At 41.6% G+C, this 23257-nt stretch overlaps 1 protein-coding gene across 15 annotated transcripts in view; it reads left to right on the forward strand.

The window, feature by feature from the left end:
• The window catches only part of uggt2 (UDP-glucose glycoprotein glucosyltransferase 2), a 39842-nt gene extending 17506 nt beyond the window's left edge, over positions 1-22336 (forward strand). For 6 of the 15 annotated variants that reach the window (XM_028990524.1, XM_028990516.1, XM_028990517.1 and 3 more), the window contains exons 24-41: positions 726-856; positions 1536-1631; positions 1759-1861; positions 2878-2957; positions 6778-6967; positions 7743-7901; positions 8026-8111; positions 11442-11526; positions 11618-11700; positions 12640-12663; positions 16660-16761; positions 16926-17010; positions 18654-18836; positions 18937-19097; positions 19936-20050; positions 20155-20271; positions 21283-21439; positions 21780-22336. In XM_028990524.1, the coding sequence (XP_028846357.1) occupies positions 726-856; positions 1536-1631; positions 1759-1861; positions 2878-2957; positions 6778-6967; positions 7743-7901; positions 8026-8111; positions 11442-11526; positions 11618-11700; positions 12640-12663; positions 16660-16761; positions 16926-17010; positions 18654-18836; positions 18937-19097; positions 19936-20050; positions 20155-20271; positions 21283-21439; positions 21780-21802 (1980 nt within the window). In that variant the 3' untranslated portion in view covers positions 21803-22336. The other 9 variants (XM_028990521.1, XM_028990522.1, XM_028990523.1 and 6 more) reach the window with 7 other exon arrangements.
• The last annotated feature ends 921 nt before the right edge of the window (positions 22337-23257 follow it).

Here is a 23257-nt window from a genome sequence, read left to right on the forward strand (position 1 = left end):
TGGCTTCACTGTCACTGTCACAGTGTGAAACATTTGTAACCCTTTCACAGGGGATATTAGTATTACTGCATCTTCCTAATGAAATTGTTAGAATTACGAGGGACAATTCACATGAAGTGTCCTTGTACAACTATGCTTTATGCTTGGCGTACACCAATACCAAATATTGGTATAAAACTAGATTAAAAGGATAAGTAAAGTTTAGCTGAAACAGTGGCGCGCTGCGAAGCCATGAAGCTGCTTCTGCTGCCATGCTCGCATAACATCATTATCCTGAGGAGTGTCTAGTCAGCACACTGTTTGTTTCTCAGAGGTCACTGGTGGCAGGCAGGACAGGTGCGTTGCCACACCGCGGAGCCGGTGACAGACAGGCGGCCCAGGACAGGCAGCCCAGCTAGCGCGACACTCCAGTTCACTTTCAGAGCAGATATGGATCCTAGGCGGGGCTGGTGGAAATGACCATCTGGCTGGGAGAGATCCTGCTTTGGGCCGAACCTGGGAAGGGCTGATGGATGACTGCAGATACGATCGCTGTCATCTGCAATGGACTATATAGGGGAGCAAACAGAGTGTCTTGTTTTTACATAAATGATGTGTATTTGTGCTCATTTTGGCTGATTTCCGTTGCATTGTTCTGTTGCACAAACAGGACATTAATCTTCCTGTCCTTACTGTTCTTTTTAATGCTTTTTTGTGTGAATGTGGTGTGATTTGTGTTTCTGTAGATCTTGGGCCCCTTTGAGGAGGATGAGGAACTGAGCACCGAAGATTTCCACTTGCTGGAGAAGATTACTCTCAGCACCTCGGCAGAAAAAATCCGAGGCAGAGTCAAACAGATGGGCCTGAAGGGGGATAAGTATGTCCTCTTTAAGATCTGCCAGCCCTGTATGACTGTTCACACACTCTGCAAAGCACATTCTGAATGAAAATGTGATGTGATCTAAATTCAAAGAGTCTTGGAAGCCTTAAGACTAAATTAAAATGGCCTTTTGTTTTTTTCTGGTTTTTATATTTGTGTGTTGAGAATACTTGAATGTCTGAAGATACGTTAATCACATGGCAACAAGTGGTGCTCTCAAAAAGGCATTAATAAATGAGCAGTACAATATATGTATTTGAACAATAAGTATGTTAATATGGCTATGGATGTATGCACAATGCATAGATCACTTGCCTATTATTATCGATTGTTAATATTTGTTTTACCCAAATGAAGAAATATATATGAAAGTATATATTTTTTTGCTTTGTTCAATTAAAGAATTCTAAGAATGAACTGATAACTTTGGCCAAGAAACATCAACAAGCACAACCTCTACTGCATTCTCATTTCTTGTACCCTTATGTGGTCTGAATATTGAGGACTGACAGTCATGGATTATAGCATTTCATATCTTGGAATGGAATGTTAATTATTATGCCAATTACTAATTGCTTGAACTGAAAGTTGATGGAGACATTTTTTTATGTTTGATTTGCCATTTTTTAGTGTCTAATTTAGCCTGAATTGGCTCTGGCTCTCTGTATGTTATCAGAGCCAGCGATTTAGTCATGAAGGTGGATGCACTACTGACTTCTGCTCCCAAGCAGGAGGCCAGGAAGGATGTGAAATTGGCAAAAGACAAGCACAGGTGAGAGCTGCTTTACCCTGTCATTTATTAGTGTCAACTAGTGCTGTGGTTCCAAGCTGATTCCAACCTTCAATGTCCAATGAAAATAACAAGCACAACCCGGCTCAAAAAAAATGCTTTCTTCCAGTGTTCTCCATCTCACTCCTCGTGAAGATGAAGTGTTCTTTGATGTGGTTGCCATCGTGGATCCCCTGAGTAGAGAAACCCAGAAGCTATCACACTTGCTGATTGTAAGGATTTTTTTTTAGACATCAGGTTCAATTTCTGGAGGGCAGTGTACCTGCAAAGATTGGTTTTTCCAGATGCTAAACTTTTTTTTACCAACTTCCTGATAATTGGAAGATCAATTGAATCAACAAAAAACAAATGTGCCCTTTCTGCATTATTATTATTATTATTACTATTGTTATTATTATGTTGTGCTGCTGTGTCACTTCCATTTCTGTTGAGCACATGCATGCCTTTGGATAGCTTAATGAGTGATACATTCAATGTCAGATGATAGAATAGAATTTTAAATAGAAAATTAGCATTTCACTCACTGCTTAACTTAAATAAACACCACATGACATGAAACAAACATTTAAGTTGGATATTATTAATGATATATGAACATTTTTAATTAATATATAAATATTAGTCTTATGGATCAATCAGAAAATTTTTGATACGAATGCTTGCAAAAAATTGCCACTTTACTCGATTAAATTCTCTGTCATATAAGGAAGCACATGTACATGGAGCAGTCTGAGTGAGGTCACATTAATGAGACATCAGATTAACTATAAATTAAAATAGTGTAAAAGCCTACACAATTTATGTTGCTCCCTTATGGTCTCCAAAAGATATTAATCTATACAATATTTAATAGGTATTGGTATCTTGTATGATCTCTAATTGATGCACAGCGATTACTTGTATATTTTGGACAAACAAAAAGTTGCTGTCTGTCTTGGGCACATTGCAAAGGAAAGTTTTACGAGCTTAACTCATTTGCCAAGACGTGTTTCTAATTCGCGTTTTAAAACTCTAAAAGTTCACTATAAATAGACATTCAGTCCCCCCCCGTGTGCTCTGTTCGGTAAACCCAAACCCTCTCTGAAGGTTACTGACAGAGTCGGTTGCAATTAGAGTATTCCAAGTTTACCGCCGCCAGAGCAGACGTGTTGGAAGTCCCCGCTGAGCCCCTCTCCGTGTTTGTTGTGTTGACTAATAACTGGCATGTTTCCTCTGTGACCTTCTTCAGGTGCTCGCTCAAGTGGTCAATATGAGACTGCAGGTGTTTATGAACTGCCGGGCCAAGCTCTCCGAGATGCCCCTCAAGAGGTAAGCGTCGGCACTTAATTAAACCTCCTTCCTGTCTGTCTGGGAGTGTCCCGGCAGCGCTCAGCCCCCCCGACGGCTTTTGCAGGTGCCATCTGTTTAATAAGGCTCCTTATTGCCCTGGGCCGCTGCTGCTTTTCTAAGCAAATTGTTTTCCAACACTTTCAGGCCCGCAGACAAGTGAGGTGTTACAGATGCTCGGCCTTTATTGAATTAATCGTGCACTGCCGTTTTTAGGAAAGGTGTCAGTGGGGGAAAAACAGATCAGAGATACACCACGAGTGGATCATGTGGCATCTTTTGCCATTGCATGGGATGCAGCGTTTGTGATAGGAAATAGTGCAAATGAGCAACGTTCCTCAGCTTATCTGCATTCTGCATTCTGATTCATTACCCAAATCTTACAAGAATTCATATCAAACCTTTTTACAGTGTAAGGAGGATTGGGAATCGCAGAGAATCCCACAATACAAGGGAACAGAAATACATGGTCCCTGATAATGCTGACAACAGGCTACTGATGATTCTGCAATACTTGATAGTTTGCAAGGCAGTTCGCTACGATATGACCATCATATGTTCACAGCTAAAGAAGAAAAAAAAAAAAGCAGAATTATACTGATTCTGCTTTTGAATTAAAAATACATTTTGATTCATCACTCATGTCTATGGTAGAAACACACAGTAATGATGCATTGATAATGAACAATAAGCGCATTAATAATGTATCACCCAAGGGTTATATGCTCCAATAAACATTGTAATATTTGCTTGTCTAACTGTTCTGGACACTATTACCATTTCAGCATCAGGAAGAAGTGGTTTAAAGGGACTGTTATGGTAGAAACTCTTTAGTAATGACTTTAGTAAACTTTGCACGTATAAATTTAATGCAGATACGATGCTTTGTAAAGCTGTAGTAGGTGGCCTAATTACGTATATTTGATGCGATTAATGGAAAAAATGGGTAGAAAAGCAAACATTTTGCCGAAGGGAAATGGGTTGTGTTTACATGAAAATTGTCCCGCCGTCTATCTGCTTCTAACTGATACGGTTCAGCGTCTCCTTCCGAGTTTTAGCACTTGGATGGATTCCGGACAAGGTGCTGGGTGCTCTGCCAGACACACCTGAGGCTGTGAGCGTGTGAATGTGTGTTACAGAGTGAGAAAGTAGCTGTGATGCCGACGGTCTCGAACACCTTTGCTAATCTGTGCAGTATTTGGCGCCACAGTGTCATACCTAATTTCCCCGGCTTTGTGTGCTGCACCCTAAAGCCCTTTTTTGTCTCCCAGTTGCTGTTAACCTGGTTTCAAATTAGTTTTCGCCTCAGCCTACATACACTATTTTTGTGTGTGGCTTTATTTTTAGTTATTTTTTTTCTCCTCTAGCATAGCAAGACTTAATTTGTTTTACCAAACTGCTGAAATCTGTGTGCCAACTTACACTAGCTTGTCTTGTGCAAGTGTTGTCTGAGGCAAAAAGTGTGACAACTCTCCTGCAGAGGAAACACAAGGGTTTGAGGCAGGGATCACATGGCACATCACATCTTAACTGGAACGGGTTTACTAATTACAGATAGTACCTCTGAAGCGCCTGATTCACGCAGTGGGTAAGATTTGATTTGAACCTGTGAACTTGAGATTGAGGAGGTGCGGTTACACCCACCCTCAAGAATAACAATCACATGGCTTATTATCTCTCCCAGCTGTTGGTACACAGACCTTGAGAAAAGTCATATACTTAGAATATTGTTCACATATATTCAAAATGGAGGTAAAAATAGGACATTCTGTGTATATTCTTTAATAAAGTACTGGTTGCATTTGAATCACAAGCTTTCATTGGCTGCAATTGCTCAATAAATTGTTATAACAATAAATTGTTGTCATTAAATTGTTATAATAATGCATAATTACATATGACAAGGTGTATTAATGTTGAAATTCAACTAATAATCAGCATAGAATGACTGCTGTAGAAATGGAAAGGTATTTTGTTTTGCGTGGGGAAAGGTTACCTCCCGTTTCTGATGCTTGAATTTGCCTCCCCTCCCTTAAAACATTATCTCCACCAACTATCATGGTTTCCAAACGTGCGAAGCATTGCAGTTGCTCTGTGATTGGATGTAAAAATTTGCACAAATTAATTTTTTTTAGTTCCGTCATGCAAGACCAGTGGGTTAATAACTGATTTTTTGGAAAAACGTTGTGGTTGGTGAATGGTGTTGATGACATAATTTCTGCAAATTGTCCGCTCACTTATGTCACTCTCCTCCACGTCCCGAATCTCTCCTCCTCATTAGCATTTAAAGCTACAGACACCGAAACAGTGCGTCCTGGGATAATGTCATTGTAAAAGTGGCTGTAATTAGGGCTGCACGATTTGGGGAAAAAGACATATTGCGATTATTGAGATCAATATTGCGATATGCGATTGCGATATGATAAACATACAAACTACTTATAACCTGAAATGCCCAGTGCTTTCAAAATACAATATTCTACTAAATTAAATAAATCACAAAAAACTCTTTTACATTACTGTCGAACGACAAACCCTGGTAAGGCTACACAACTGTTTTGATTATATTTGGCCATTATAAAATCCCGTATTATAGTTCTTACGTTTAACCAAAACGTTGTTTGGAGGCTGACTTGAACACAGGGATGCATATCTTTGCTAGCTTAGCTAAGGTTAAGATTTGTAAACAGAGGTGAATTTCTTTAGGAAACCTTCAAAGTTTGAGAAAAGTTAACTAAACAGCTAAGAACAGTAAATAGTTAATGCTTACGTTTAGCCAAAACGTTGTTTGGAGGCTGACTTGAACACAGGAATGCATAGCTTCGCTAGCTTAGCCTATCTTAGATAAGGTTAAGACTTATAAAACGGGGATTTTATAATGGCCAAATATATTCAAAACAATTGTCCAGCCTTACCTATGAAATGTAATCCCTGGTTTGGAGCATACAGCGGTTTGTACAGCCCCAAGCAGCACAAGAGTGAGGCATTTTATGCACTTCTCTCCATAGACATGTATAGACAGCAGAGCCTCTCGCAATATGGCGGCGACGTTGACGTACGATTCAGCGCGTCATGCGGCGTCTAACCATATGTCTCCGAATCGAAAGTCATGTGACCAAATACGTCACATCCGACTGAAGTGAGACTCGCAAACTTTGAGAGAATGAGAGAATGGATCGGATATGTTGCTGATTCAATCCATGTACTAATCATTTAAATCGCAGCTTTTTGCTTTCATGTAATCGCACAGACTGAAATCGCGATTACGATTGCGATTAGATTAATCGTGCAGCACTAGCTGTAATTCTGCACCACGGCTACATTTTGGAAAGAGACTTCAGATACAGTATTAGGGGACCAACAAGACCGATATAAAAGGAAAAAAAAGGAGGAGACCTTTATGTAATAATATGTTTCCATGACTTATCCAGTGTGGTTCTCCTTTAAATTGTCTGAAATGGGTATCAGTATGTAATTATTTCTGAGTGCACATGCACTGCTTACTTTCAGTACAATAACGGAGAATGATAACAGTGGCAGTGGTGGCGGGTAAGGAAGTGGACTCGTAACCGAAGGGTTGTGGGTTCAAATCTCAAACCGCCAAGGTTCCACTGAGGTCCCCTTGATCGAGGTACCGTCCCTGCACACTGCTCCCCGGGCGCCTGTCATGGCTGCCCACTGCTCACCAAGGGTGATGGGTTAAATGCAGAGGACACATTTCATTGTGTCACTGTGTACTGTGCTGTCTATCACAATGAAGAAGAAGAAGAAAAAAAAACACTTTTTCTATCCTATCCTGCAGTTTTTACCGATATGTCTTGGAGCCCGACGTCACCTTCCTGGGAAATGATACCCTGTCTTCTGGGCCGGTTGCACGTTTCACAGACATCCCTGAGTCCCCTCTCCTCACGCTCAACATGATCACCCCAGAGAGCTGGATGGTGGAGGCAGTGCGCAGCCCATACGACCTTGACAACATCCATCTGCAGGAGGTGGGGCCTGTTTGTTCTTCTTCACTTATCACCAATGAAAATTAAGAAGGGAATGGTTGACTGAGGTGGGTTTCACAGTGGCTGATGGCTGGAATTATACCATCTGGTGTATATAAGTACACCAGATATAATACAAATATTCAATAATTACAAATGAGTCTCACTCAATACATCAGTCCTAAGCAGGGTTGTGGTGGCTGGAACCCTTCCCAGCAACACACACACACAACCTTAGAGGTGTGTTGCCATGACACCGACAGTCACATCACATTGGGGCACTTATGAATGAGATTTAAACTGATGAATATAAACGAACATTTATTGTACATGAAACTGATTATAGCCTAGATGAAAGTGTGACCATATAAACATGTTTTGATCTGCAGTTGAAGCCTCGCTGAAAGTCTACATGACTTTAATGTGACTCAACTTAGTCTTGAGGTTTACATTTACAACATTTATCAGACGCCCTTATCCAAAGTGACTGACAATCATTAGTAGTCACAAGGACAGTCCCCCTTGAGACATTCAGGGTTAAGTGTCTTTCTCAGGGACACAGTGATCATAAGTGGGGTTTGTAGTTTTCTGGTTCATAGGCAAGTGTCTTACCCACTAGCATACATATTTCAATTTATGGCATTTAGTAGACATGTTGTGTAATGGTTCCAAACAGTGAAGCTGAGTTTTTTCACTATCAGTGATCTAAAAATCTTGCCTTTACCTGTGTAATGTCAATGGGGTTAGATGTTAGTCTGTAAATGTATTTTCTGGACAGGTGAGTGGTGTGGTGGCTGCCGAGTATGAACTCGAGTATCTGCTCCTGGAGGGACACTGCTTTGACCTATCGACCGGACAGCCCCCACGTGGTCTTCAGTTTACTCTGGGCATGAGCCAGGACCCTCTCATGCAGGATACAATTGTCATGGCCAACTTAGTGAGTTTTGCATACTTTGTTCATACCGAACCAAGAGTTCGGCGACCTCTTCTTGAAGCAGTTAGCGCCTTTAATTATTTGTTATTTTAAAAGAGTGTGATAGAAACTCTCCTCTTCCTTCTAGGGTTACTTCCAGTTAAAAGCCAACCCTGGAGCTTGGATCTTACGCTTACGCAAGGGGAGATCAGAGGAAATTTACCAGATATTTGCGTAAGTGTTTCCTTTGATATCTTTAGGTGCAAGCTCCTGAATTTCTGCTCATAGGAGCACACCAATATGTGGAGTAACCATTTTCAGAAGGTATTTCGGTAGGTATTCCCTCTCATAATTTGCAAGCCTGTAAAGCATTCAGAGCAGCCATTATCCTCTCAGCAATATCGGAAAAGGCAGTTTCGGAAATTACGGGCCCAGATTTCTCCAGTTTCATATCAGACACCAAGATATAACCCCCGTTCCTCCAGGTAAGGCTGAAAGGTGATGTCATTTTTCACCTTGGCAGTGCCATTATTCATCTGGTTAGCGCTACTTGGCACTAGTTAGAGGAATGCTTGCAGCACAGTGGTACAGAGGGATGCTGTGTGTGTGTTTGTGTGTGTGTGTATGTGTGTGTGTGAGAGAGAGAGAGAGAGAGAGAGAGAGAGAGAGAAATGCTTCACCCCTTACATTCATGCTTCCCCTGTAGTACTCCCTGACAAGAATGAATGAGAGGTGGGATCTCCCCAAGGTGGGATGCAAATTGATACCCTGTGGTTTCTAAACCTCCTCCTAATGGCTTTAGCGGGGAAGCCTCAGTTTAAAAAAAAAAGTAGGAGAGAAAGAGAAAACAGTGCTTAAAGGCAGGGAAATACACTTTGTGCCCAGAAACGGTGGACATTGGTTAACACGGTGCCTTCAGTAAGTGCTGAAGTCACGACAACTGGCGGCAGTGTGACAGCCGATTGCTCATATGGAGAAGAGTGGAGAAGTTTGTTCAGTGGCACTGTGTCCCATGGTCCTCCGGCAGTGCACCAGCGGCATGGAAGTACTCTCCTCTGGAGCGTGAAACGAGACTTATACCCAGGATGTACATTATGCATAATCTAACGCAGCTGCCCTGTATTTACACATAGTTTCCACAGCCAATCTGTTGCTGGTATTGGCTGGTCTCTAATAGTGCAGCCAACTTAGTGACAGATGCCATTGCCTAATAATATAGATTTTGTATATTTATTGATTTCAATCAAATATTGTGACCAATGTCATTTTGGAAGGCCATGTCATTTTGGATATTCTATATTTAAGGGTGGTAGTAACCTAGGGGGTAACACACTTGCCTATGAACTAGAAGACCCAGGTTCAAACACCACTTACTACCATTGTGTCCCTGAGCAAGACACTTAACCCTAAGTTGCTCCAGGGGGGGACTGTCCCTGTAACTACTGATTGTAAGTCACTCTGGATAAGGGCGTCTGGTAAATGCTGTAAATGTAAATATGTCATATTTAGATTATTTGCTGTTCAGCATAATTCAATGTGAACATCTGGCAAGCTAGGGTGGCAGTAGCCAGCCGGGTAACACGATCACTCATGAACCGCATGACCACAACTTTTACTGACTACCATTAGCTACTACCGTCCCTGAGTTGCTCCTTGGATTCTTCAGTGAGCTTTGACCCTTTAACCAGTTCCAGTTCAGTTTCAGTTCAGTTTACATTTCTTTGGACCGCTGACCAGGAACATCCCACAAGAGCTGCAGTTTTGGAGATGCTATGACCCAAGCATCACAATTTTTTGCTAAAATCCTCATGCCTGCCCATTTTTTTCTGCTTCCAACACAACTTCAAGATCAAAATATTCACTTGATACCTAATGTAATGCCGGGTGCCTTTGTAACTAGAAACCAAAATTCCAGAAGAAATTTTGATGGGGCAGGCGGTCACGTGAAATTTGGTGACATTTAGAACTTGTTGAAAAGATAGCATGTTAGCATGTTAATGTTAGCATGCAAACATCAAAAATGTTAACAGGGCGTGGCCAAGATTTGTCACGTTAAATTTGGTCAAATTTGGAGCATGTTTAAAATTAGCATGTTAACATGCTAGTGCTACCATGCTAATATCAAAAACAAAAATAAGGCATGGCCAAGATACGGCATGTTAAATTTGATGACGTTTGGGCAATGTTAAAAAATTTACATGTTAGCATGCTAATGCTAACCTTAAAAAATGCTAACAGGGCGTGGCCAAGATATAATAAAGTGGCTGAAGGACCAGGGGTCTTAATAATGTGGCTGATTGAGCAGGCATCCTAATGAAGTGACTGGTTTAAGATTCCATTGAATTACAGTGCTGGTGCTGCTGCTGTATCAGTACCCCTTGTAGGGCCCCCTTTGTTTGCAATGACACTAAGAGTACCACTTAAAAGGGGCCCCATTTTACAAACACTACCAATGCTAAAATTAGCATTCAATGCATTCTAATGGGCAAATGACCCTGTTTGAGCGTTAATAGCTCGGCCACGCCCATTCCAATCGCTTATAAAAGTAATAGCACACCTCACACAATAAAGTACTAATTTTTTATTTCTAGCTTTCTGGTGTGTGTACTTCGGTACGACCCGCATTAAGTGCCGAAAAATGTGTCTGAAATAATAAGGCATGGCCTTTTTTGCTTTTTTCCTAATTTTCCAGGTTTTCCTGACCCCTGTTGGGGGTAGAGACTTGGGCCTGTACGACCTACCAAAACAAACAATATGTCATATTGTGCCCTCGGCCTGACCTCTCCGTTGTATCTGTGCGTTTCTCGGTCTTAGCGTGGCAGCCTTGGATGTAAAGCATGTCCTTTTTTGGCTTTTTCCCAGTTTTCCAGGTTTCTTAAACCCCAGTTGGTGGCACCAACTCGTCCCATATGTCAGATCGTAGCTGTAGGCCTGTGGCCTCGCCTTGAACCCCGAGTCGCCAGCTTCAACGGGTGCCCTCAGGGACCCAAAAACGTATTCCCAGCACAATAGTAAATGAGTAGTAAATGAGATAATCAATGTTGTAATTTCTCATGTCACTAGTCATAATGTTATGGCTTGCATTTGCAACAGTGACTGCAAAAAGTCGTGCAAAAACAGTTACCAGAGTGCTCTTGTTCGCTTTCTGGAAGGTAATGTTGCCAGGGTAACCCAGATGTTCCTATTATATTATCAGCAGAAGGTCCTGGCTGTAGTCCCAGAATGCCGCGTTGATATGCACTCCTGCCGTCAGTGTGCGAGTATATAGTTTCTGACACCCCGCATGTAGCTGCAAGGACGGCGACCTATATTTGTGAATAATGGTACTGATATACAGCTCTTGGATGCCTGGTGATTTACCATCTGTTTCATATTTAAATGTTGCTTCTAGGGTCATTTGTTGCTTTGAATAGCAAGATGCCTGCTGTTGGGTCACTAAAAACCATGTGATGGGAAACCTATCAATCCAAATTTCATATTTTTAGGGCGGATTACCATTTTGCATAGAGTGGAAGTAGTGCCAGCCACAGTCCAGTAAACCTGCACTTATTGTTCCTTTTATAGACATGATGGGACCGATTCTCCAGCTGATGCTGCCGATGTCATTGTGGTGCTCAACAGCTTTCACAGCAAGATCATCAAAGTGCGGGTAAGTAGCTCGTACAGTTGCTGTCATTGCCGTAAATTAGATTGTGGTTTCAGTTTCAGGGTTTCCTTACTCTGTCCAATGATTCTGACAGGTGCAGAAAAGGACAGACAAACTCAATGAGGATCTTCTCAGTGAGGCCACTGAAAGCAAAGGATTATGGGACACCATAACCAGGTAATTTTGCTGAAATCTAAAGTCTACTGAAGCTTTGCAGTCTGGTCCTTTTATGAATATGTTCAGAACATATTCTGTTACTCATTTACACCAAATGAGTTGTTCTTTGTTCAAATTAAAAATTTGTTCTTCAAATTTGTTCAAAGCAAGAGGAAGTCGGACAACCGACACGGGGAGAGCATGTAAACTCCACACACACAAAGCCATAGTTCGGATTCAAACGCACAGACAGCAATACTTGTAACAAGTGAAAGAAAGTGAAAGTGAAGTGATTGTCACTTGTGATACACAGAGCACAGCACACGGTGCACACAGTGAAATTTGTCCTCTGCATTTTACTCATCACCCTGAGTGAGCAGTGGGCAGCCATAACAGGCGCCCAGGGTGCAGTGTGTGGGGACGGTGCTTTGCTCAGTGGCACCTTGGCGGATCGGGATTCGAACGCCTTGGGCTGTTGCCTTATATTTCCATGAGGTAAAAAAATGATTTCATTTTACCTCAATATCTGCTGTGCCAAAACGCAAAACATTATCAAGATGCTCAATTTTTACAATCATGGTGGTAAATTTGGGTGAGTGTTAGTAGCCTAGTGGGTAAAAACCACTCACCTATGAACCAGATGTCCACAAAATCACAGGTTTAAACCCCACTTACAACCCTGAGCAAGACACTTAACCCTGAGTGTCTCCAGGGAGACTGTCCCCGTAACTACTGAGTCTCTCTGGATAAGGGTGTCTGATAAATGCCGTAAATTTTATTTTATTTTTGGTCACAAAGATCAAAAAAGCATGACTCATTCTGCAGTTAATTACTAGATCTTCTGAGATCTGTGTGTGTGTGTGTGTGTGTGTTGTGCATGTGTATGATCTGTGTGCAGTGTGTCTGTGTTTAACAAGCTCTCATTCGTCTGCCTCCTTACTCACTGCTGTCTGTGTGAAGTGTGTGGAGCTCTTTGGAGAAAAGGTAGGCGGCTTTCTGAACCCCTGCTCTGATCCTGTCTTGTTTGTGTGAGAGCGTTTTGTTTGTTAGCAGAATAGGCATGCCTTACTCCTGGGTTTGTCTTGCGAAGCAGCGTTTCCAGCATGGTGATTTATCGGTTGCGTTTACGAACCTTGTACAGTACAAAGGCCTGCTGCGGTGGCTCTGATGGATGTCTGAGAGAGAGAAGACCCCTTGTGCTAACCCTGCAGCCCAGAAATCACTGCTGTGTTTTGATCACCAGACGCCGGCAGGGCAGCATGATTCATGGCCATCCTCCTGGTCTGCGTTGTCTGCTCGTCACGATTTCACCTTAGGGGGTTGCTGCACTTGAACGGCGATAGACTTCATCTCAAAAGGTGGAGCCTGAACGGCTTCTGCAAGGGGAGGAAGGAGGTTTGGCCGATGTGTACAACACCGAGAAGAGTTCAATTTACCACTTCTACAGCATTACAGAAAGGAGAAATCGGCAGTATGTTCTTGCTCTTCACTTTCTCTAATCTGAGTGATTTAACATTTAAATTAGATTCCTAGTAATGATTCAGTCCTTTAACATTCCCCATTAGTTATTTTGTGTCAGACCCGTGTCACCTGTGTCAAAATGTCACCTGTGACATCTAGTGGTGCTTCCATATATGACACGGATAAGCCTTTCCAACTTGTTTGCATGTTTACTTCTATCTGAAAAACTGGTGCTATGTTGTGGTTATCAGGGATGGTGGCATTCGGGTGCCAGGAAAACAAAAACAAGTTTGGCCAGTGATATGACAGTGTATCTGAAAGGCGCAGCCCTAGTCACAAAGCAGCAGTCTGAGCAATGCAACACACTTCACGTCAGAGCTGAAAGTCTTGGTGGGTTCAAGGGTCAGGTTGGGTCGGGTGGAGCTGGCACAGTAAATGATCGGTCACAAACTTCCGGTCTATAGTACCTATCCTTTCTGTGTGATTGACTGCTTGTAAATTTGTTTCAGTGATTGGTAAAAGTGTTTTTTGATAAATTTTGGTCACCATCATCAGGTGATGTGATTTTATTATTGCAAGAGAGATGTGAAATGGATGCTACTGTCAGACTCGTGCCAGGTTGGACCTAAAAAGTTTCTCCCCAATGGCCGATCGCATGGCTTATTAAAAAATGTATCCTTTTATTGCTGAGCATGACCTGTCATTTACTGTCGCTCATCCACTCGCCACTTTATGTAAGGAATTGGTGGATAATAAATACGTCCTTGCACATCTGTATGTGAGTTGTCTTGTTACACACAGCATCTCACCGAAGTTTAAAAAATTAAACTGTATTACTTAGTTTTGTATTTAGATTCTGTCATTTATTTTAATAGCAAGTTGAAGTGTTCTTTAGTCAATGGCTGCTAATCAATTCCTAGTTTACTTACTGGAGTACTATAATTGCCACCTACTGACCTTTCCTAGTATGGCTGTAGTATCGCAATAGGTGTGTAGGTAAGTGACTAGTTTAAAGAGCTTTGGTGCTCTGCACAAAGATGCTACTGACAATATAGGCTTATACTGGGTTTGTTCATCTCATGTCTGAATGTTGTCAATTTAATTTCACAAAATTCAATAGAATAGATCATTGATCATCAAGGGACTACATAATTTATTTTTTTTTTTTACAGAGGAGCATACCCATGGATTCCGCTTGACAATAATGATGATCAGGGTTATTATATATCAGGCTGTTTATATATCTGGGTCCAGGGGCCATCAAGTTATCTGTTAAGAGTGTGTTGCTTCTCACCTCCCAGGCATGGAAAAAGATTTTTGAACCCTGGGTTATAGATGCATAACAAATGTCTGAATACCAAATCTTATGTCACATTCTCTGCATTTTATTAAAGTTGATCTTGGACCACGTTTTTGCGCCACTGCCTTCTTGAGGTTTTTGGCTCATTCCCCTTGTTTTTCCTTTTTCTCACTGACTTTGTATTCTTGACATCTCTCTTTCCTTTAGAACAGATGTATAGAGAATAAATAGTAAATATAGTAAATAATTTTTTTTTATTTAGCACCTATTTAGCTTTACAGATGGTTTAAATAGAGATTAAATGCAGAATATTTCATGTCTTGTGGCACATGCACACAACCCTTTTTCAAAACCCCATTTCTTGATTACAGGACCTTAAAGACCAATAGATGGGCATTTCAGTTATATATTGTGGAGCCTCATCATATAATGGTTAATTTAGCAAAAACATTTTAAATGAATTATAAACCTTACTGGCAGTCAGTGAAAATTAACCAATCCTTTAATAATGTCTCTGTCTTTTCTGTCTCTTTTTCTCTCCTTACTTCCCTTTCTCTCTGTAAAGTCTGCAGTCTGAGACCTGGGCTCTGCACCAGTGAGAAATAATCTGCTGCTGGCTGCTTCTCAATGGCGGGCGGAGAAACAGTGTAGCTGCAAAGTAGAGTATAGAATCTAGTCCAGTGAGGCCTGCAGTGTAATGAACTGCTCGATTTGAAAATTATTTTTGCTCTTCAGGTGACATTTATCCATTTCGTATCATACTAAAAAAACTCAACTCAAGCTCAAAAAAGCATTTTCAGAACAACACAACTACATATTCTACAGTTTATGATAATTTGTTTTAATTCAGGCATCATAATTGTCTCATCGTGTATTTGGTTGCATTGAATTGGCATCTGGGTACAGCTGGCTAATATACAACAAGATATTGTATTGCTGTTATCATATCAAATATTCATGTCGTCACTTTTAGACAACTTGAGAATGGTGAGGAATTTTAGAAGTGTACTACTTATTATGTTATGGGCTATTTATAAAAAACATTTTCTTTAATCTGTATCTGTTTTTTAGATTACTTTTTCCCCAGTGTATGTAATAAGGACTAGTGTGCACTTTTTAAAAAACGTTATTCCAAAACGGATTCAATGTATTTTTTTTCCACAGAATTCTGCACACAACACCCCATAATGACAACATGAAAAAGGTTTTCTTGAGGTTTTGGCAAATATATTAGCATTAGAAAAACTGATGTACATTAGAACAAAATCACATGTACATAAGTATTCCCTTGTTGATTGACCTTTGGCAAGAATTACAGACTCTTTCTACAGAGTCTTTCTGAATATGATGCCACTATCTTGGAACACCTATCCTTGGCCAGTATGGCCCATTCCTCTTTGCAGCACCTCTCATGCTTTATCAGGTTGGATGGGAACTCCAGGTGGGCTTCCCTGTTCCTTTTACTAACCCACTTTACCATGCAGGCCTGATTGATGGATTGCTGCAGAGTTGGTTGTCCTTCTAGAAGCTTCTCCTCTGGCCACAGGGGACCTCTGACAGAGTGACAATTGGGTTCTTGGTCACCTGACTAAGGCCTTTCTCCCCCAATTGCTCAGTTTAGATGGCCGGCCAGCTCTAGGAAGAGTCCTGGTGGTTTAGAATGTCTTCCACTTATGGATGATGGAGGCCACTGTGCGCATTTCAAAGCAGCAGATATTTTTCTGTAACCTTCCCCAGATTTGTGCCTGGAGACAATCCTGTCTCGGAGGTCAACAGACAATTCCTTTGACTTTATGCTTGGTTTGTGTCAACTGTGGGACCTTATACAGACAGGCGTGTTCATTTCCAAATCAGGTCCAATTAAGTGTTTTATCCACAGGTGAACTCAAGGATGATTAGGGGAAACAGGATGCACCTCAGCTCAATTTTGAGGCTGATTACTGCAGGTCTCAGGAGAAGGGCCGGCATAATAATTCAGGATAATTGTGTCCTCCTCGAGTTGGAGCAGGCAGTGTTTGGAGTTGTGTTGTGGTGTCGGCTGTAGTCCGTGTTACCCTGATAGGACAGCACTAGTCATGGAGCCTGTGTGGTTGCTTGGTGGTGGGTTTTTTTTTTTTCTCCCCAGCACAAAGTGTGTGTGTGTGTGTGTGTGTGTGTGTGTGAGGGTATATGCTGATGTATAAAGAGCAATTACATAATTTTTATGTTGGGACCTGCAGTTTTACGGGAGGTTCCAGCTCTGAAGACGAGGACAAGAAGAAGGAGGATGTGCTGAATATTTTCTCCGTGGCCTCAGGACATTTATACGAGCGTTTTTTAAGGTATGACACCCACATTCCTTTCGCATTACTCACACACGCTGCTGCGGAGACCCCATATGTCTCCTCGCCTTCTGTTCTCTATCTTTTCCTCTGAGACTCACCCCCATATCCCTCTCTCACCCCTCCCTCATGCCTCCCCCTCCCCTACTCTGTACGTGTTCCAGAATAATGATGCTCTCCATCCTCCAGCACACCCAAACCCCCGTCAAGTTCTGGTTTCTCAAGAACTACCTCTCACCTTCCTTCAAGGTAAAAAAAAAAATCTGCACCACACAACTCCATGAAAACTTTGTGCCCGGTCATGGCAGCTTCTCCCTGCTCTGGCCCACCCCGTTGGAAGAATGGATTTGTTTGTGTTGGGCCGATGAAAGGGACTGTGGGATGCCTGCTGCTTCATGATTGTCCTCTCTTCTCATCTCGGCCCTCCTTCCTATAGGGCTGAGTGTATATGCATGAACGCCTACAACACCAAATAAATGTGTTACAGGAATAGCAGGACAGCAGCCGCTAGGGAGGGAATTTATTGGCCAAACACTCAGCTTGTGAAAGACTTGATGAATTACCCAGCGTAGTATTTGATGGCAGGTTTCCGCTAAATGAATGTCTAATGGATTTTTTTTACACAATCACTACTGAGAAGGCACCTAGCACGCTGCCTTTATTCAGCAGAAAATCTAATCAGTGTCTTAATTACTTAAATAAATACTGTCACTTTAATCAGGACTCATCTATAACATTGATTTGCATCATTGGGTGAATGCATTTGTTTTAACACATTTTGTTAAATAGATGTTGCTAGGAGATGCAGGAACTGTAAGCCGGTCAGATCTGTGTCTCTTACTGGAGAATGCTGTACTAAAATCTCACCCAGAGCAGTAAGAGTTATTTCAATTATTTTCAAGCATGCCAAAAACAGCCTTGTTGATATCACTGGCCAAATTGTGCTTTGCTGCATCCCACATGGTCACTTCCAAATTATTTTTTACAAAATAGAGGACAGTGGCAGAGAAATATCAATATACAGCTAGTGCAAGTAAACTGTATAAACGGGTTTCTCAAGCCAGGTGGCGCGTTAGACCAGGGGCTCATCTCCTGTTTCCAAAATGCATCACAAACTGCTTGAGAAAGCTGTTCTACTATGATAATTGGTGATGAAAATAAATTATGTTCAATAAGATGTACTTGTGTTTACCAACTGTTTATTCAGTTAAATAGCTGCATCCATGTTACCACGTCACGTTTGATGTGGTAATTTCACAGTTCGAAGACTCGTTCTTGCAATTCGGTGCAATTCAGTGCAATTCGGCTAGGTATACATCTGCATTGTGTAACTTTTTGATTTTGTTTCTTGAACCACAAATGATGAGCTGACACCCAAGATATTTTCTGTGCAAAGTGTATTCTGTACAAAAAGCAAGGTCACGTCAGAACATGGTGTCACACATCGCGTCTTTCTGCACCTCTCCGGGGTTCTGCACCGGGTCTCAAAAACAAAATAAAAGTCTTTAGGAAATAAGAAACTAAAAGACACAAGAAAGAAGAAATATACTTATAAATCTAGTGTAACCATTTAACTCCGGCACAATAGCTTGCGTAGTATAGACCCAGCTCCCAACCCAACTTTGTGAATAGATTAACGGCGATATTTCTTTTATCGCCCGATAAGAGTCTCACATTAACACCGATAACGGCCCACCACTAGAATAACGTTTCAGTTATGACCTGCTTAATTTTTTCTGTATGACAACACGTAGCGTCAGCATTTGCTAACTAGCTGCTCAGTGGACGAATCATCTTCATGATCATATGATTTTTTTTATATAGTTGCCATTTAGCACAGAAGATTTTTTACCTTTCTGAAGGGAAAAATGTTTGTGTTTGTGTGCCTGTAGGAAACCATCCCTCACATGGCCCAAGCTTACGGTTTCCAGTATGAGCTGGTCCAGTACAAATGGCCCCGCTGGCTGCACCAGCAGACAGAGAAACAGCGAATCATCTGGGGCTATAAGATTCTCTTCCTGGACGTGCTTTTCCCGCTGGCTGTGGACAAAATCATCTTTGTGGATGCCGATCAGGTGAAAACACAAACCTTTCTATATAAAGCTTCAAATGTGAGGCAGCAAATATATCCGATTTAGACGTGGGCCGTAACAGAATCCCATCCACATTGCGCAGATTGTACGGGCAGATTTGAAGGAGCTGAGGGATCTGGATTTAGAAGGCGCCCCCTATGGCTACACTCCTTTCTGTGACAGCCGGAAGGAGATGGAGGGATACCGGTTTTGGAAGACTGGGTACTGGGCCACCCACCTGGGCCACAGGAAGTACCACATCAGGTACAGGCACCACAGTGCATGAATCATTGCATTTGTTAACTGGTAGGACAGTGATTTTTGGAATTTGTTTCAGAAATAGGGAGAATGATGAGACAAAATAGGAGAGAATTTTCTAAAAATATATCAGTATTATCAGTAGGTTTTCCACTTTTAACATCTTAACCATCCTCTGTAGAGGTAAATTAAACTATCATGATGACAGTGCTGCCACCACGCACCATTGGTTCTCATACTGCCAAATATGGTCCACTACTTAAACACAGTTCAATTATATCCCGCTTCATTTTTTCTCTGATAACACGTAGCAGTATGTAGGCGTAATGTCTTTTTTGGCCACTGGTGGTATTCTTGGCGCTGTGTGCAGAGGTCACACTGTGCAGTTCTCAACAGGTGAGCATTTCTGCAATTTCACAGGTTTTTCTATAAATAAGAGGTTTTGCTGGTATAAATACTTTTTTTTTCAGAATTCATAATTTGGCGTCTTCAATTTACTTTTATGTTCATGCACATTTGTAAAACACAGATTGTTTGCATAAAACCATAAAATGTAATAGGATAATATAGACCTCCTGTGTCCGATACTATCATACTCAGACCATCCCAAACAGCCTTGGACACTGATCTGGCCCTCCTAAGAAAATGTTTGCAGGCCTCTGATTTAGATGTATACTGCACATTAGGTGCCTTAGAGAGCTGTCGGACCAGAGACAGCAAAGAAAAAGCTGTGTTACCTTTAAAATGTGTAGACTGTTCTCCATGGTGTGATGTGGCTGCTAGATTTATTTAATATATTTGACATTTTCTGAGTTTGTTTGAGGCTTTTGCTGCTTTGCTGCAGTGCGCTGTACGTAGTGGATCTGAAAAAGTTCCGGAAGATCGCTGCAGGGGACCGGCTTCGTGGGCAGTACCAAGCTTTAAGCCAAGATCCAAACAGTCTCTCCAACCTGGACCAGGTGAGTCGGTGGCATCAAACCAGGAGTTATTTTGCAGCAGTTGTCATGTTTTTGCCCAGCATTATTTAAAACTTTATTTTTTCTCTTCCGTTTCTTCCTTGTAGGACCTTCCCAACAACATGATCCACCAGGTGGCGATTAAATCTTTGCCCCAGGAGTGGCTGTGGTGTGAAACCTGGTGTGACGATGGATCTAAGAAAACAGCAAAGACTATAGATCTGGTCAGTAGCAAGGATTAATTAAGAACAATAAAAAAAGGCAATGTTATTCCACTCTTATCATAAGACGGCATAATGGTATAAGAGGCTTGGCAGTCATGTCCACCAAACGAGTTTGCCTTCTTGACATTGACTCTTGTCACTAATGTGCAGACTTGGGCTCCAAATTTGACAACATAGCAGATTTTTTTCTGCATTTTTACGGGTGAGGTGGTGATACTATATTGGCCCTGGTGTGCATACCAGGAGAAGCAGATTTTAGATAATGAATGGTTGGATGCAACCTTTTATTATCTTGCTCTGTCTCATATGAAATAAATCAGTCTGAAATTGAGTTCTCTTGTTCCTCCTTCAATCGACGGTTACTGGAGGGTGCCGGTCAGGAATAGCCATCTCATTTGCACCCCTCCCGCCGCATCATGCTCCAGGAAGCCGCTGCCGTGTAAAGATTTCATTAGCGAACAGCAGTCAAATGAATGCCTCTGAACCTGAGAGGCTTGGCTCCATTATGGGGCTGCCCATTCCAAAGGCCCCGCCATCCATCACCGCACCACTGCAGTGCAACACCAGCGTGGCTCTGAACTTGAGCAGCTGAGTTCACTTCAAGAGGCAGAAAATTGTTTTGTGTGGGAATTTTTTTTAAAGCAACATTAGCAAAAGAAGAGTGCTTTATGGAAAGCCAAGCTCATGTCATCCTTAAAAAATATATTTTTTTTATTAATGTTACATACACACACACAGTCAGGAAATTGTAGATGTTTAAGCACTTATGTACTCGACTATGGCAGAAGAAATAGTCTCAGAGTACTTTTCTCCGTTCCTTCATCATAAAGTACGAAATGACTGGGCTGTGTTTGCTCCAGCTGTCCATTTAGGCCCAGATAAGAGATGCTGGCTAATATTTTAATGGCTGAGGAACCAAATCCGTTTCAAATGGCTGCAGCAAGCAAATTTTTCACTTTGGACCGCTCAGTGTTCTGACCATCTCCCCCCCTGTCTGCCGACTTGCCGCAGTGTAACAACCCCAAGACGAAGGAGCCCAAGCTGGAGGCAGCCGTGAGGATAGTGTCGGAATGGTCACGGTACGACAGTGAGATTAAACAGTTCCTGAGGCGCGTTCAGGATCAGAAAGCCAAGCAGCCAGAAAGCCAGGCTGCACCCAGCTCCAAAGGTAAGAGCGGTCGCAGTTTTGGTGTGTGCTAATGCACATTTCAATACCATGTTACTGATGTATGGTGTATTATTTTTTCTTTTAAAAAAAAACTAAATTGGTTATTATGCCATCGTTTTCAGAAAAAGGTTTTATCCGCTTAATTATTCATTTCTCTTTTCTTTTTTTTTGTGACATTATTATTTTGTGACAATATATTGCCCAGGCCTGCTGCGTTTTCAGTGCAAAAAGACATTGCACAACTGCATGTCCCTAGAGGAAGTTGTTGGCTAATGAAAGTGCTCTTCCTGATAATGACTTGTCCCCCGCTTCCCGTCCTACTCTCTCTCACTCTCTGCAGGCAACCTGCGCGATGAACTTTAGCGCCTCTCCCTCCACACTGTGCAAAAAGATGGGGCGTGAGAGTTGCACCTAATCCTCCAGCGAAGCTTGAACGGTGCAGTTGTGAGAGACGCACATTTCCCATGTACTGAGCCAGGCCGCATCTAACAGCTCGAGCGCTGGAGTGGGCGCACAAATGGACTTCGGAACGTCCTCGGGTGGAAGCGACAGTCAAACCTCATTTTTCTCCCCTCTCAGCTTTGGATATAAACTTCTGTAAATGAACACACGCCTTGCAGTAAAAGGAGGAAAAGTGCTGAGGGTGTTTTTTTTTTTTTTTTTTGGCACATTGCACTGTACGTATATATATATAGTTCATTCATAACAGCGGTGAACATTCATATAACAACATGTTTAGCCAACATGTTGTATGTTTTATTAGATGTTTGAACTATGAAGGCTTGAACATACATACAGTACAGACCAAAAGTACATTGGTAGATTCTCACTGAACTCATCAAAACTATGAATGAACACATGTGGAGTTATGTACTTAACAAAAAAAGGTGAAATAACTGAAAACATGTTTTATATTCTAGTTTCTTTGCTCTGGTTACTACTTTGTACACTCTTGGCATTCTCTCGATGAGCTTCAAGAGGTCGTCACCTGAAATTCTTTTCCAACAGTCTTGAAGGAGTTCCCAGAGGTGTTTAGCACTTGTTGGTCCAGCTCACCCCAAACCATCTCGACTGGGTTCAGGTCCGGTGACTGTGGAGGCCAGGTCTCCACTTTTTGTTAAGTACATAACTCCACATGTGTTCATTCATAGTTTTGATGCCTTCAGTGAGAATCTACCAATGTAAATGGTCATGGAAATAAAGAAAACAAATTGAATGAGAAGGTGCGTCCAAACTTTTGGCCTGAACTGCATACATAAGACCAAATTTTATAATGCGACATGGTGATTTAGGCAGGTCTGCAGTTTCGCCAGTCGCTGTCCCAAACAACAGGTTTCTTTTATCGTTCGGCTACAAACATGACCTTGAAACCAAGGTCATGCTTATCCTACATATATATAAACAGGGGAATTATTTACAGTGGAAGTCAGACATCTGGTACTCCTTCACAAAATGTCTTTCCTCAAATCATCCAGCACCCGCTTAACCTTCCATTTTGATCATGTTTACATGTTTATGTTCATTTACATCTGAAATACATGTCTGCTATTTGCTTCAGGGCTTTATATTTTAACATTTAACTTTCCTCAGGAAAATAAAGCAGGTAACATGAAAGTGTGCCTGATGATTGTGTTGAAATATTTGTTTTTATGTCCACCGTGAGCAGAAAGAGAACAATCTTCATTCCAAAATAAAAGACCAATTTTCAGTTTTATTTCAGATTAAATTGTCTTTTTTTTTTATATTTCATTTGCCTTGCATTGGCCACATTACTGGAAATTCTGTTGTCATATTCTGATTTGAAAACGTCTTCAGTCA

Source organism: Denticeps clupeoides, chromosome 9, assembly GCF_900700375.1.
Source record: "Denticeps clupeoides chromosome 9, fDenClu1.1, whole genome shotgun sequence".
NCBI lineage: Eukaryota > Metazoa > Chordata > Actinopteri > Clupeiformes > Denticipitidae > Denticeps > Denticeps clupeoides.